Consider the following 16,521-nt stretch of genomic DNA (forward strand, 5'->3'; position numbering starts at 1 on the left):
TGACAAAACAAGATAATAATGAAAATTAGAGGAAGAATTCAATACAATAAATATAACTCAGGATTTCTTCACTAGGCACTTAGGTTTTTCTATTTAAAACATAGGAAACTCCCAATAATCACAGTGGATAGATTATCTACACTGTGAGCCATCCTAGTACAACTGTTTACTCTCAGGCTAGATTTTCTGTTCTGCCTTTCAATTTCAAGAGACATGCATCAGGTGATTATATCTGTGAATTTCCTTTCCAGCCCATTATGTAAAACTAACAGCAAGCAGAAGGCAGGCCAGAAGAACAGAAAAATTAAGTAAATGTAGAATGAATGACAGAGAAGAATTTACTAGATCCTTATCCACATCCTGTACTCTAGTAGGTACTCAGTATGTATTTGTTGTAGTGAATGAATGGAGTTGTTAGAATGTTAAATTAGAAGATTTTAAGGGGGTCAGAATATAGCTCTGCAGATAAGAGTGCATGTATGCCTTATTATTATGTATGAGGTCCTGAGTTTAATCCTTGGAACCACAAATGGAACTCCTTGGGTCATAAGGCAGAACTTTAATGACTTTCTCTTCTCTCTCTCTCTTTTCTCTCTCTCTCTCTCTTTTCTCTCTCTCTCTCTTCTCTCTCTCTCTCTCTTTTCCAACCCCCATCTTTATGTACATTGAGCAAAAAAAAAAAAAATAAACAAGAAAGACTACTCAGCAGTGATGCCCATGTATAAGGCTCTTGGTTTAGTCACCAGTGTCACATGCATTTTTTTTTTTAATTATCACCAGAATTATTGCTGGGACTTGGTTCCGGTACTACAAATCCACCACTCCCAGTGGCCACTATTTCCTTTTAAAAAATTTTTTATTTCTATATATTTTTTGGACAGGATGTAAGAAATTGAGAAGGGCAAGGGAGATAAGAGAGGGAGAGAGAAGGAGTCAGGTACATCTGGTTAAGTGCTTATATTACAGTATGAAGCATTACAGTGGTGAAGCAGGGCTGCAGGTGTCTGTCTCTTTCTCCTCCCCTTTCAATTTCTATCCAACAATATATATATATATATACATATCTATAGATAGATAGATAGATAGATAGATAGATAGATAGATAGATAGATAGATATTAAGAGAGAAGGAGGGAGAAAGTTAGGTACCTGCCTACTTCACTGCTCATGAAGTGTTCTCCCCTGCAGATGGGAAGTGAGGGCTTGAGTCCAAGTCCTTGTGCATTGTAATATGTGCTCTCAACCAGGTGTACCACTGCCCTCCCATTACTATTTTTTAAATGAAAAAATTTTAAGACCCCCTTACCATCTTGAGAGTCTATGTTTTCTTGGAACAAGATGGTAAAAATTTTAGAGAAGATCCAGGAGATAGAAATGGAAGTGCATCAACAGAAAGTTGGAAAGGTCTCATTCATAGTAAGTACAAGACTGATCTCCGAAGAATAACTACAACTGTTTGAAACTGTCAACCCCCAAGAGAAACCTTGTTCACAAGTGATGCCTCAAATCCCTGGAGCCCAAAGGAGATTGGACAATAGTTCTCTTAGGATTTAAGATGAATGTAATATCTGAAACAAAATCCAGGCCTTAACTTACTCAGGGAGGCTGAGGGAGTGAAAGTATGTTGTTGAGCATGGTAAAATTCCACTTTGAGTTTTAAATTTTATGCTGAATTTTTTTCTAAAACATTGAAAGATTAGATACAGAGCAAGAAAGTTCCTAAGAACTTAAAATGACAATAAACAAGAATGAAGAGATTGTTTTCTTTTTTAAATATTTATTTATTTATTCCCTTTTGTTGCCCTTTTTTTTTATTGTTGTTGTTATTGATGTCATCGTTATTAGATAGGACAGAGAGAAATGGAGAGAGGAGGGGAAGACAGAGAGGAGAGAAAGACACCTGCAGGCATGCTTCACTGCCTATGAAGTGACTCCCCTGCAGTTGGGGAGCCGGGAGCTCCAACTGGAATCCTTACGCTGGTCCTGAGCTTGCACCAGGTATGCATAACCTGCTGCGTTCCCAAGGGATTGTTTTAAAAGCAGAAAAAACAGTCACCTACAAGGAAATTTCCATTAAACTATCTGCTAATATTTCAAAAAAAAAAAAAAAACTCTAAAGGTTTGAAAGAACTGTAGAATTGTAGAACAATTTCAAAGTTCCTAGCAGGCCTAGAATGGACATTTTAGCTTCTTTCTACCTGAAGATCCCTGTTCTGACTTGCACTGTTCCTACTTTTTGATTCCTATTCATTATTCATTTTGTCCCACTTTATATCATTTCGCCCTTCACCCACCAAGTTGCAGATGCTATCATGATTCCATCCTTACTTCCCTGGGCAGATGACCTCACCAATTTGTCTTGGAACCTCACCTCTAGAGCTATATCCCACTAGGGAAAGACATAAACAGGCTGGGGGTATAGATCAATCTGGCAATACCCAAGTCCAGGGGAGAAGCAATTACAGAAGCCAGAACTCCCACCTTTTGCACCCCAAAATAATTTTGATCCATACTCCCGGTGGGGGACAAATGACAGGGGGAAGATGACCAGAGGGCTCTGAACTCCAACAGAACTCAGAGAGAGAAGAGGAAAAAGGAAGGGACATTTGTTTGTAGTAATAGGTGTATGTGTGACATGGAAAAGAAAAGGAGACCTAAAAGGGTGGGGGGAAAATATATACAAATACAGAAAGATAGTTGTAGAAATAATACTTAACTCATATCTGCACCCTTGGGAGAACTGTTGTAGCTTACAGTATAGGGACTGGGGATCCAGAACATTGGTGGTGGGAATGGTGCAGAATTGTACCTTTTAATTTTGTAAATCAATATGAAATCACTAATGTAAAAAACAATAAACTTTAAAAGAGAGAGAGAGGGACAGAGAAAGAGAGACACCTGCAGACCTGTTTCACTGCTTGTGCAACTTCCTCTCTACAGGTGGGGAGCAGGGGCTTGAACCAAGGTCCTTCCCCATGGTGATTTGTGTGCTTAACTAGGTGTGCACCTGCCTGTCCCCCACCTAATACTCTTCAGTGATAATGTCTTGTTTCTCCTTTTTCATAACCTTCCTCTCAACCCCTGTAGAGTTTAATTCCCCTTCACATAGAAGAAAAATTTTCCTTTTTATTTGCTTCCAAACTGTATTGCCCTATCTTTGCTTAACAAGTCAGAATGAAGAAAAATGTTCTTTCAACAATTTCATCTTCTATTTTAGAGAAAAATGAGCATGCATACATTATAGGGATATGATAAACTAGAAAGAAAAACTGCCCTTCATACCTTCTGAGATTCCAATTTCTTCTGATTCTAAAAGAACTGAGAGTTCATCGTGGGTCCTCATGAAAACTTATCTTACAAACTTCTTAGAAAAATTCTAGTTTTATGACTGTTAGAAGCATACTTCGCAACAGTGCTTTTAAAACTGTCTAGGTCTTGGATGGCTAAACTGCTAAATTACCTAGATCAATCATTGGTTATTTAGGCATCTCCTTGCTTCCAAATCAATGGAAGTATTTCTTCCATACAAAGACTTCTAGAAAAGAAGGGACTATTCTATTCTTCAGTACAAAATTTAATACACTCAAAGTTTAGAAATTCACCTCTAGCTATAACCCAAATCTAATTTTTAGCTTAATACCATTATTTTTCTTTTTTGGTTCCCAGTGGATAACATAAAGAAAAATAACAGACACTATTCAGTGTCTATTTGTCCACAATCTTCTTTGTAAAGATCACTTTATTCAACATTGTTGCAAGCACTTTCTGTCTGTTTTAAGCCCACTTTACCACCTGCCCCTGACCACCCCCAATTCTCTTTACATTAGTCTCCCTGTAGCTGTTTAAAATGCAGTGTTTACCTCACTGACACCTGTTTCAAGAACCTAATCAGCCTACTCAACAATGTGCAAGATCTCACAGTATAAGAAGAGTTATATGGCTAGCTCCTTTCTGTAATTTACTATTTCTCCTATAATATGCACAGAGACAAAACCACAGTTCTGAAAGTCCAAGGTACCACTTCTTATTTGCCACAATACATTTTGACAGACTACAACTCACTAAGAGATAGAAAACAGACCACAACAACTGAGAGCAATGATGGAAAAGAACACCAGGGCAAAAGTCTAAAAGACTGATGTCTAAGCAGAACTCTGTCAACTAACCCCTGCAAACAATGTTCATGCCACAGTGACCCAATTTCCTAAGAAGAATACATTAAATACTTGGATTAGTTCTCATAGTACTTCTGTATCTCACATTCTATGATTTCCTGATTTGGCAAAGGAGTCTCATAATTTACAGTGAGTCAATAAATGAAGCAAGCAAGTAGAAAGACCTAAAAAGACACCATAAAGTACCTAATTAAATAGTCTCTACTTAGACCTAGATGCCCTCCTCACCTACCTCCTATTACATGTCCCTCAATCACTCCAAAGCTAACCTTGTCAGACAAAGTAAGGACTACCAAAGCTGAATAAGGACAAGAGACTGGCATACTTTAATGATGACTCTTTAGTCACTACCACACCATCCCATCACCTGGAGCCCTAGTCTGGGAGTCCTGGGGTTCCCACAAAGACATGATGGTCCTAGACTGCTAACAGATCCCTCTCACCACTGTCACTGGTCATCTCCATCAGGAACAATATAAGGGACCACTTGATGGGCCCCTATAGAACCTTGCCCTCAGTGTGGATCAACAATGGCAGGGAATGTTCCATTTTCTGAAGACAGGTTGGACAACATACTCTACCTACTACCTGAGGAAGACGGGTCCTGAAATTAGTGTAGCCTGAAATGTTCCTAGCCATGACCACAGAATGCCAGCTCAGACCTACAGGGATGCAGAGGTTACATAGGCTACTGTGCTGAATATGGGCACCAGATCAAATTGAAGTTTACAGTTAACAATATTTATATACTTCCCCCATATTTGGGAGCTATTCTCTTCCCTGATCCAGCTTTCTAGTCCTTTTTCCTACTATGACACCATCTCCACAGACAATAACTTAGGTCACTGGCATGTTAGATGTTAAGCTCAGGCAAAAACTAGTAAAGTCATGGGCCCCCTGAAATATACCTAAAATAGACCTATTAGCTTTTTCCAAAATAGAGACCCCAAATCTTCATCAGCCAGACCCCATAAACCAAATACTGGTTTGGGTACAACAAATGACATCCAATGCTTTAAAAACTGGGACTAAGTGTAAGCTCCAATGCTTTAAAAACTGGGACTAAGTGTAACCCTAACCCTAACCCTAACCCTAACCCTGAAATATACCTAAAATAGACCTATTAGCTTTTTCCAAAATAGAGACCCCAAATCTTCATCGGCCAGACCCCATAAACCAAATACTGGTTTGGGTACAACGAATGACATCCAATGCTTTAAAAACCGGGACTAAGTGTAAGCTCATCAGATAAAGAAGGGACTGCAAAAGCAGGATAAGGGCAAGAGACTGTCTCACTTAATGATAGCTTTTTTGGTCATACCAGGCCATACCATCATCTGGAGCCGTAGTTAGGAAATCCCTGGATTCCCACATAGATGTGATGAGTCTAGACCTCTACTAGATCCCCCTCTCCACCATCACTAGTCACTTCCATCAGGACCATCAGCATAAGTCCTCATGTGGGCTTCTTCAGGACCATACCTTCACTATGAACTAGCAGTGGTAGGAACTGTCCCACTCTGAAGGAAAGCTGGGTCACCCTACTATGTCCCTCAAGAAAAACTGGTCCTGAAATAAGTGCAGCCTACAATGTACCCAATTGTGACCAGAGACTGTGAGCTCAGACAGACAGGGACTCATAAGTAATACAGGTTAAATATGAATGTATATATGGGCTCTGGTTCAGATCAATGTGACAGACAGTTAACTGTATTTATATATTTTTTTCAAATTTGAGAGCTACTCTCTGCCTAGTCCAGCTTTCTAGTCCTGTTCAACTTGATAAGATGTGACAGCATCTTATCAGACAATATTTTTAGTTAACCTCCATGTTAGCTATCAAACTCAAGCAAAACTTTCTGAAGTCATGGGCCCTTAGGAATATACCTAAAATAGACTTCCTAGCTTCTTTCCACTCTAAAATCCCTATTCTCACCTGCTCTATTGCTAATTTTTGGCTCCTGTTTATTAAACATTTTGTGCTGCTTTATATCTTACTGGTTTTCAGTAACTTCCATGTGAACTCCCTGCACAGACAACCTCACCAATGTATCCCAGAATCTCACCTCTCCAGAGCCCTACCTCACTAAGGAAAGACAGAAACAGCACATGGTATGGGTCAACCTGTCAACATTCAAGTCCAGTGGAGAAGCAATGACAGAAGCCAGAACTTCTACCTTCTGTACCCCAAAAAGAATTCTGGTCTCTCACAGGGGAAGAAATGTTAGAGGAAGATGACCAGAGGATGCCGAGCAATTCCATCAGGACCCAGAGGGAGAAGAGGAAAAAAAGAAGAACACTTGGAAGTAGTAATAGGCATAGGTATGACTTAGAAAGGAAGAGAAGGCAGGACCATAGAAAACATGGGCAAATATGTATACTAGTCAACCCATTACCTGTGAACTTAGCAGAACTACTGCAGTTTCCAATGGAATGTATGAGGGCACAGAATTCTGGTGGTGGGAACAGTGTGGAGTTATTACCCATGTTATCATATAATTTTGTAAACAATATTAAATCACTAATATAAATAGAGAGTGTGTTCTTAAAATGTCTACATCTACCTGGCTTAATGAACAGTACCATACAGAGATACTCAGAAACTTGTGATACTTAACATTTAAATTTTATTGTCCCTAGCCCCTAAAGAGACTTTCTTATACACTGCTCCTTAACCACTCACTCAAAGAAATTTTAATATAATGAATTTACTGCATATATTTACATACCATAGGCACAGACCTCTATGTGGTGAGAGAGAAAAAAATAATGCACACACACACAAAAAAAGACTGCATTTTATGGCTATCCCCCAAAGAACCAATATTATTAACCCCATTGAAAATTTCTAAGTTAAAATAAACTGAAGGCTCTGGCTGAATAATACAAGTGGAGTTATTTGCCCCAAACTACAAAAGTCACTAATATATTCAAGATAATGTATTATACAAACCAGCCAAAGACCAGGCAGCATTCTCATTTCCCCAAGAAAAGTAACAGCCTCCCCTCCCTTCTCCCTAGGTAATAGTGTTTCCCGATCTAAACTCTGTCCTGGTTTTCTTTTCTAAGACCTTCACCTCTGCCCACAGTTCCCACTTCTAATGCCTTCATTCACATGAATCCCAGCAGTAACAATAGGAATGATGACAGGGAACAATGGGTAGTAATGTTCCAGAAATAATTATAATCCATTCCAAGGGTAGAAACAACCCAGAACTCCCTGGGCTCATGCCAAACTGGCTCGAAAGTGCTTGTTTCATTGCTGGTATTTGCATCTTCCAGACTTCCCCCCACAGGCCATGCTCCTTCACCTTACCTTGGCACACTGGCCAAATAGGTAACAAGTTTCCGCAGGTCTTCCTGTCTTATTCTGTCATGATTGCTGCGAGCAGGGAAGGTCAGGATGGGTCCACCTCGCTTATCACGTCCCCCTACATGGAGAAAGAATGGGGAGTTTAAGAAAACTGATCACAAATGTATAGAAGAAGAAAAGGAAGAGGTGGAAAGACAAGAAGAAAGAATTATTCAATGATGGATGAAGCAGGCAAAAATAATGGTGCTGAGAAATTTGGTCAGATTAGAACAAGGGTGTGTATAGGATTTGGATGTGGGTAATGTGTCTCTGGGAAAGATTTTTGTCATCTCTGATAGCTCATCTGCCAAATGCTAATGAAAATTATGATAAGCATTTTACAAAGGTGCTATAAAAACTCATAAGATGGCATATAAGGAATCACTTTGAAAAGGCTAGCTTTCTATAAACATGATAATGAAGGTGGTGATAACAAGTCATTGAAAATTCTAGAATCTTAGACATCTAACCTCCCACTGAGGTCTCTTTGCAGACTTCTATGTGGTGAGAGTGCTCAGGATTCACTGACTACTGTGATGAGAAGCCCTAAAAGCATCAATTCATTTAGGTAAGCACTGCTGGGAGTTTTTTAGATTCAATGAGAAGATATTAAATGTTTTTTACACCATCAAACTTCCACCCCTGCCTGCCTGCCTGCCTCAAGGACCACCAATCACTCCTGCTGGAGGAACATATGAATCTTTTTTTACTGGAAATAAGAATCTCCAAGGTCTCAATTACTGCAAATTCATATGCACACATGATGACTACAAATGGTTTCTAAATATCACACAAGAAAAAAGATGGTGGAATGAATATACCAAAATATGATTATCCCTGTTAGAAGGCTGGGTTTTTATATGGCTGCTTTCTCTTTTCCCTATTTTGCCAAATTTACTCATTCTATGATATGGGTTTCCATCATTAATGGGAGATATGACTAGGAAGCAGGGGCAAGTTTCTCAGGAATAGACAGGGACAAAACTGAAGTATAAGAACCAACTCCTTATAGCAATGACTATTACACAACACACACTTCTGTGTCATGTTCCTGGACCACTCATCCCAAATCCCAGGGTGAAGACCAAATATCTCTCAGAGCAGAAATCACAAGGGTATCAAATACAAGAGGGAGAAGGGTTGGAGAACATTCATGCCCATCCCTCTGAAGAGAAATCTCTTTCAAGGAAAGGCAGAACTTCCAATTCCTCATCTAAGTGTGAGTCCATGTATGTTTCCCTTGATTATGGGATTAGGATCCACAAAGAGAGAAAGGTTGACAAACAAAATTCACTCAATTTCAGAACAGTCCTGAGAAGAAAATATAAATGTCACAAGGAGAAAAGGATGACGCAAAACCTGAAGAATTTGGATCTAATGGGGGGAAAAAAAGGTTCAGTACCATTCCCTCCTCTAGTCCTACACCAGGCCGATTCATATATATAAACTACAACCCCTTACCCTCAGCTCAAAACAAACATCACAAGCCCTACTGTTTTGTACTTACAACCTCTTCCATTTTATTGGGGGCATTTCCGCACTATTTTCCATATGTGGGAAAGGAAGCTGAAGGATTACACGAAAGGTTTTCCTAGAGTCTTTCTCTATAGCTTTGCGCTTATCCTATGGATTTTCACTCTTGTGTGTTTTCAGTGTCATCTGTTGCCACCACTCTTCCTGATCTCATATGGACACTTTAAGAATACAGTCCTATGGGAGTTGGGTGGTAGCACAGCAGGTTAAGCACACGTGGCACAAAGTGCAAGGACCGGCTTACGGATCCCAGTTTGAGCCCCAGCTCCCCACAATAAGGGGAGTCGCTAAACAGGCAGTGAAGCAGGTCTTCAGGTGTCTTTCTCTCCTCCTCTCTGTCTTCCCCTCCTCTCCATTTCTCTCTGTCCTATCCAACAACAACTACATCAATAAAAACAATAATAATAACTATAACAATAAAACAACAAGGGCAACAAAAGCGAATAAAAAAATCTTAAAAAAAAAAAAAAAGAATAGAGTCCTACAACATGTGAGGACCCAGACTTAAGATCCTGGGCCCCACCTGCAGTGGGGGAATCTTCATAAGCAGTGCAGCAGTGCTGCAAGTATCTGTCTTTCTCTCTCTACATCCAACTCTGTTTCTCCACAAAGACAAGCATAAGGATCCCAGTTCGAGCCCCTAGCTCCCCAGCTTCAGGGGAGTAGCTTCATAAGCAGTGAAGCAGGTCTGCAGGTGTCTAGCTTTCTCTATCCCTCTCTGTCTTCCCCTCCTCTCTCCATTTCTCTCTGTCCTATCCAACAATGATGACATCAATCACAACAACAATAATAACTACAACAATAAAACAACAAAGGCAACAAAAGGGAATAAATAATTTTATTTTTTTTTAAAAAAGGTATGGAATGGGATGGGATGGGATGGGATGGGATGGGATGGGATGGGATGGGATGGGATGGGATGGGATGGGATGGGATGGGATGGGATAGTAACTAGGGAGCAGTGGATTTGTGTTATAGACACCGAGTTCCAGCAATAACCCTAGTGATCAAAAATAAAACAAAAACACCCAGCCCCTGGGACACAAGGATCTAAGGTCTAACTGGCTAAATAAAGGATTTGGAGGGCTGTTGACATTTTGCCTCCCAAGTAAAAAGCTGTTGTCCCCTTGGATAAAAGAGCTCCATAATCATGACTAAGAGGCTCCAGGGGGAAATGGAAGAGAAGGAAAAAGAGAAACCCTGAAAGGGTGGTGCAGTACTCTCCCTTCAGGAAGTATGGATAATATGAGGAGAGGGATCATCAGGATCAAGTCAGGGGTTTTTCAAAAAGGAGAAGAGCTTGAAAAATTGCAGGAAGAACAAGAGGAACAAGCACACAGGAAGATAATTGCTATGCCAGAAATAGTGGAGACAAAGGACAGAGACAAGCCTGGGAGAGAAGGATGATATAATTCAAAGGGGGAAGAAACAGAAATAAATTATGGGGAGGAAAGGGTTTATAGTGTACTTTGGGGGGACTGTTCTGTAAGTGAAATAGGGGAATGATCGATCACCAGTCAAGAGGAGAGCGGAAAATCACTGGAGAGTTTCTATAGAGAATGAAAAGCAGGACTGGGAATGGGATGGGCTTAAGGGTAGTAGGTAGCAAGACATGTGTCATAGTGATGGTGACTGGTCTGGCTATCATATTCATGCTAGATTCTAATTGTGAAAAGGCAGAATAGAGCATAGAATACATGGGAAGGACCAGTGAAGGCAGAAAAAATATCCTGTTGAATTATGAGCTCAAAGAAGAGAGAAGAGTGTGCTTCGTTCTTTTGGTAACTTTTTCCTCTTACAATTGAAAAGAACATACAGAGCAGGGTCAAAAGTAGGAAGCTAGGACCACTAACAGGGCATGCCAAGAGTTAAGTTCTTGGATATGCATGGAAACTTTGGGGATGTGGAAGACTCTGGTATCAAGGTTTTCAGGAGGGTGACTTCTTCAAAAGCACCATTCCTGTGTTCATCAACTACCTGTTATTTGCTTACTCCAGTGAGTTTCAGGTACTAGGCAGAACTGTTGAGAATAAAGAGATGGTGGCGATATTTTGTTGTTCTGATAATGACAACAAATCACTTCCACTAAAGAAGGTGACCAGAGCGAGGGTATGGGTGCACATGAAGATCAAAGGGGTAAAATGGGCCCCATGCAAGGAGTTGGCTAAAGGGAAAATATCAAGAGTGGGAGGCAGTCAGTGAATAATGTGAATAATTGTGAATAATGGAGCAAGAAGGGACAAAAGTAGGGAAACAGAGGTTCCCTGAGGCACCATCACAGATGCTTCATGTGTGCTCATGCCCACACAGAAGCTGCTGGACTACACTGGGTGAAGCCAAATGTGTGTTTGCAGGGCACTATGGCTGTACCCTGATCATTCCAGGGTTGCTGGCAGGGAAGCGTGGGCACACCACACCCATTGGTTATTTCTCTGCTCCAAACCTTCCTGCAGTGCTTACTTCTCAGAAAGGAATACAATTGCTCCATTGCATTATTTAATTCTGGGTTTCCTTAGTTTGTTTTATTTGTGGGTTTTGTCTTTTTAAAGCTCTGGATGTAAGGAGATATTTTTTTTAATTTTTTTTTTTATTTAAGAAAGGATTAATTAACAAAACCATAGGGTAGGAGGGGTACAACTCCACACAATTCCCACCACCCAATCTCCATATCCCACCCCCTCCCCCGATAGCTTTCCCATTCTCTATCTCTCTGGGAGCATGGACCCAGGGTCATTGTGGGTTGCAGAAGGTAGAAGGTCTGGCTTCTGTAATTGCTTCCCCGCTGAACATGGGCGTTGATTGGTCGGTCCATAAGGAGATTTTTTTGTTTGTTTTATTCTAGATGGAGCCAGCCTTCTTTTTAGTGACCTCAGCACCCTTCCCCGACACAGTAGGATAGTGTTCTAAGCCTAAAAGTTCCTGGCACTATGTGCAAATAAAAGACTCAGCTTGGCCCACACTGATGTGTGTGAGCCAGCAGCACATCCACAGTCCCTTTAGTTCTGCCTCATGCCTCATACTACCTTCCTGTTACATTTCCTGTCTGTTCCCTGAGCATAACTCCCTACACTCAGGGATCTCTTTCCTAGGACTTGCTGGGCCCCACCCAAGTTCCAACAGAGTTCACATGATAAAAAATAAGCCATGATCATTTAAGCAAGGGTTCCCATGTCAGAGTACACGTTGTATTCATATAACATGAACTGATAGAGAATTTACATTGATGGAGTGTTCAGAGGCTATACATTAAAACCAGGAAGACCCTATGGAGAAGGCAAAGTAGGATCTGATTTGGGGAAGAATAGATAAGTTCAAACTTGCAGGGATGTGAAAAGGAAACTGGAATTCTAGAGTAGTGAGAGGATTGGTAGGATTTATAGAAGATAAGCTGTCAAGTTCACAAAAACATAGAGCTGTAAAGAAGGAGGAGGAGGAGGAGGAAAATATTTGATTTCCATGTGAGAGTAGAAAGGAGAGGCCCGGGAGTTGCATACTAGAAACCTGGGTTATGATGGGCAACAGCAGCATCACTCAGCTGCAGTGATAACCTTAGTGGTAAAGCAAAGCAAAGAAAAAGTGGTGGTGAGTTTGGTGTAGAACTATACATTGTAATCTTACAATCTTGTAATGAACTATTAATAACAAATAAAAAGATTTAAAAAAAGAAAAACCGTTTAATATCCTCTCATGTCCCTAAGCTATCTCCTTCCTGTTGAAGTATGAAAGCAGCTATTGATAATACCTAGAGTAGGTTGAGCAACAGCCCCCAAACATATCAAGTAAGCCCTACATATGCTACTTGGGGAAAAAATACCTTTGCCAGTGGGATTAAGCTAAGGAAGGACTGTGATATGAGAAGAGTTTCCCAAATTACTATGAGGCAGAGAGATTTGACAAGATGGAAGAGTGGAGGTATCATTACCACAAACACAGAATGACAGCCATGTAGCTACAAGTCAAGGAATGTCAGCAACCACGAGAAGCTAGAGGAGGTAAGAAACTAATTTTCCCTTATAGTGTCTGGAGGTAGTACAGACCTCCTGATACCTTAATCATAGCCCAGTGAAATGAGTATGAACTTTTGGTCTTCATAACTATGAGAGAATAAGTTTATACTGTTATAAGAAGCCAATTTGTAATAGCTTGTCACAGTAGCTATAGGAAACTAACAGACAACCTAAACAGGTGACTGTATTCCAGTAAAACTATTTTCAAGAACAGGTGACTGGCATATAGACATATAGACTGGCATATAGTTTGCTTATCTCTGAATTAGACATTCAAGGTTCAAATGCAAGAGACAAGTTGGAAAGAGAAGGCAGAAATAAATGTCCTGAGGTGAGGATATAGCATAATGGTTATGCAAAAAGACTTTCATGCCTGAGGCTCTGAGGTCCCAGGTTCAATCCCCAGGAACACCATAAGCCAGAGCTCTCTTCTCCTCTCCTCTCCTCTCCTCTCCTCTCCTCTCCTCTCCTCTCCTCTCCTCTCCTCTCCTCTCCTCTCCTCTCCTCATCTTTGTCTTCTTTCCCTCTGCTCTTCTCTCTCTCTCTCTTCTCTCATTAAATACATAAATATTTTTAAAAAGAGGGTTGGCAAAATAACTCACTTGGATAGTGTACCACTTTGCTGTGGGCACAACCCATATTTGAGCCCAGTCCTCACTGCATTAAAGGAAGCTTCAGTGCTGGGGTTTCTTTCACTCTGTTCTTCTTCCTCTCTGCCTCTAATTAATTGATTAATGTTTTAAAGTCATTATTCAGAAGAAATAAATAAATAGATAAATACAAGCATATAAGTTCCCTCAGCCAAGAGAGGTTTTTTTCTTGTTTGTTTGTTTGGTTTTTTTTTTTAGTGAAATGCCAGGGATCAAACTCAGGGCCTCACATGAGTGGCACATACTCTACATTCTAGTCACCTCTTCAAACTAGTTTAAATTTTTATTAAAGAGAAAGGCCCAAACAGTACTCAACCATTCAGTCTACTTATATTTTAAAAAATTCTTTTTGTTGTCTCTTGTGGTAGTGGGGATCAAATCCATGGTCTCACACAAATACTGCATGTCCCCTATTACTGAGTGATTTTACTCCTAATTTTTAAAATCTTTTATCCATGAACCACTCAAAGAATCTCACTAAAACATGTGGGAATATGTGAAGTGGATGGATTCATGCAGCTGGAGCATCTCTCAGTGTGCCTCATGCTGGATAGGCCTAGCTAGGAAGGTGAGGCAGGCTGAGATGCCTGGTAAGTGTGAGGTCTGGGTGGACCACCCACCTATGGTTATGAATATCCTCCAGGACACTCAGGACCAGAACTTTCCATTTTCTTTCTGCCAGTCTCTGGAGAGGAAGCAGCTCATTTGAGCATCCTTTCTGCCCCAGTTTCTCTCTTACCAATACAAAGAAATATGTACCTGCACAAATGCTTATACACAGAAATTCTCTGAATCTGTTACAAAGAAAAGTCCTCTGAACACTCACCAGACACGAAAGCCACTTTTTCCTTTAGGATGGGGAGGACATCAGAAGCTTTCAAACCATCATTCCGAAAAGATCCTGTGGAACAAGTGAAGAGAAATAATCAGTTGAAAGAAGTCAAAGGCTAAATCCCTGTCCCCTACCCTCAGCCTCCCAACGCTCACCCCCCTCCCCAGTAGATTAGGAAGTTGTGCTTCATTACAGCTCTAAAGACTTGCCCTGAGAAGCAAAGGGGAAGTCCACAGAAAGAACACAAAGAAGTGGTTATAGGGGTGATGAAGAGAATGGGATTCCTAGTTCCTCTTAGTGAGAGGATATTCTAGACAATCCCAACCTCATTTATAAGGTTTTACAGTCAACAAATAAAGTCTTGTTGCTATGAACTTGAACTTGGGGTCATTAAGAAAACTATTATATCTCTAGTGTCTAGTAGTGCCTGGTACACAATAAATAATTGAAAATATTGAATATGTCAATTATTATCACAGTCCTAAATGTTGGCTATTGGAAAAGTCATTATGCATTTTTGCATAGAAAAATAAATCATCCCTTTTCCAACAACCCAATAATTTCTCTTTCTGCTATGGCACAGTTACAGTTAGTCTTCATTTTATATATAAGAAAAGTAAATTCCATGGTCCAGGAGGTGGCACAGTGGATAAGGCATTGAATTCTCAAGCATGAGGTCCTGAGTTCAATCCCTGGCAGCACATGTACCAGAGTGATGTCTGGTTCTTTCTCTCTCTCTCCTCCTATCTTTCTCATTAATAAATAAATAAAATATTTTAAAAAATAAATGTAAATTCCCAGGTCCCCACCACCAAGCTGGACATAAGGTTGAATGAACACCCTCCATATTTCCTTCAGCATTGCCATCATTCATTTACAGTGGATAGGAAGTGAGGAAACACCAAGCTCCTGAGAAGGAAATACCCTTCCTCCTTCAGCATCTCATTCTCTGTCTAGATTTCACACCCTTCCTAGGATCCAGATGAGTTCTCATTAGGGAAAAGAAACAGTAGTTACAAAAAGTAAAACACAAGTCACCCTGGTGTGAGCTGCCTGGGATTGGGGGTTGGAGGGGAGGTGTAACATACATATACACACACACATGCACAAGTACCAGAGAGCCTTCATTTAACCAGAGTAACTCAAAAAGGCACTCAGGGAGAACCAGTCCACTTTTTTTTTTTTTTATAAAAAGGAAACACTAACAAAACCAAAGGATATAAGGTATACAACTCCAAACAATTCCCACCACCAGAACTCCGTATCCCATCCCCTTCCTTGATAGCTTTCCTGTTCTTTGACCCTCTGGGAGTATGGACCCAAGGTCATTGTGGGATGCAGAAGGTAGAAGGTCTGGCTTCTGTAATTGCTTGCCCACTGAACATGGGCATTGACAGGTCGATCCATACTCCCAGCCTGTCTATCTCTTTCCCTAGTTGGGTGGGGCTCTGGGGAAGCTGAGCTCCAGACACATTGGTGGGGTTGTCTGTCCAAGGAAGTCTGGTTGGCATCATGCTAGCATGTGGAACCTGGTGGCTGAAAAGAGAGTTAACCTATAAAGCAAAAAAATTGTTGACTAATCATAAACCTAAAGGCTGAAGTAGTGCAGATGAAGATTTGGGGAGGTGGTCCTCCATTTTGTAGATAGCTAGTAGGCATATTTTAGTTATATTCCAAAGGTCCTGTGGCTATACTAGTTCTTTTTTGTTTTTCCCTGAGCCTGAAATCTGATATGCAGGTGGGTCCTAATTATTATCTAGGGGGATGATGTCATGGCTAGAAAAATGACCAGAAAGCTGGATCAGGGAAGATAGTAGCTCCCAAATATGGGAAAGGTGTATAAATATTGTTGACTGTAAACCCCATCGATTTGATGTTATCTGGGGTCCATATTCAGCTTAGGAGCCTATGTGACCTCTGCATCCCTGTAGATCTGTGGTCATGAGTAGGAACATTCCAACCTGCCCCAGTAT

General features: G+C 40.6%; 1 protein-coding gene across 26 annotated transcripts in view; it reads right to left on the reverse strand.

The window, feature by feature from the left end:
• Positions 1 to 16,521, reverse strand: part of KALRN (kalirin RhoGEF kinase) — an 866,834-nt gene that overhangs the window by 603,459 nt on the left and 246,854 nt on the right. For all 26 annotated transcript variants that reach the window (XM_060198227.1, XM_060198226.1, XM_060198224.1 and 23 more), the window contains exons 2-3: positions 14,543 to 14,617; positions 7,491 to 7,605 (exon numbers count right to left, since the gene is read on the reverse strand). In XM_060198227.1, coding sequence (XP_060054210.1) covers positions 7,491 to 7,605; positions 14,543 to 14,617 — 190 coding nt within the window. The remainder of the gene's footprint in view (positions 1 to 7,490; positions 7,606 to 14,542; positions 14,618 to 16,521) is intronic.

Source organism: Erinaceus europaeus, chromosome 9 (assembly GCF_950295315.1).
Source record: "Erinaceus europaeus chromosome 9, mEriEur2.1, whole genome shotgun sequence".
Lineage (NCBI taxonomy): Eukaryota > Metazoa > Chordata > Mammalia > Eulipotyphla > Erinaceidae > Erinaceus > Erinaceus europaeus.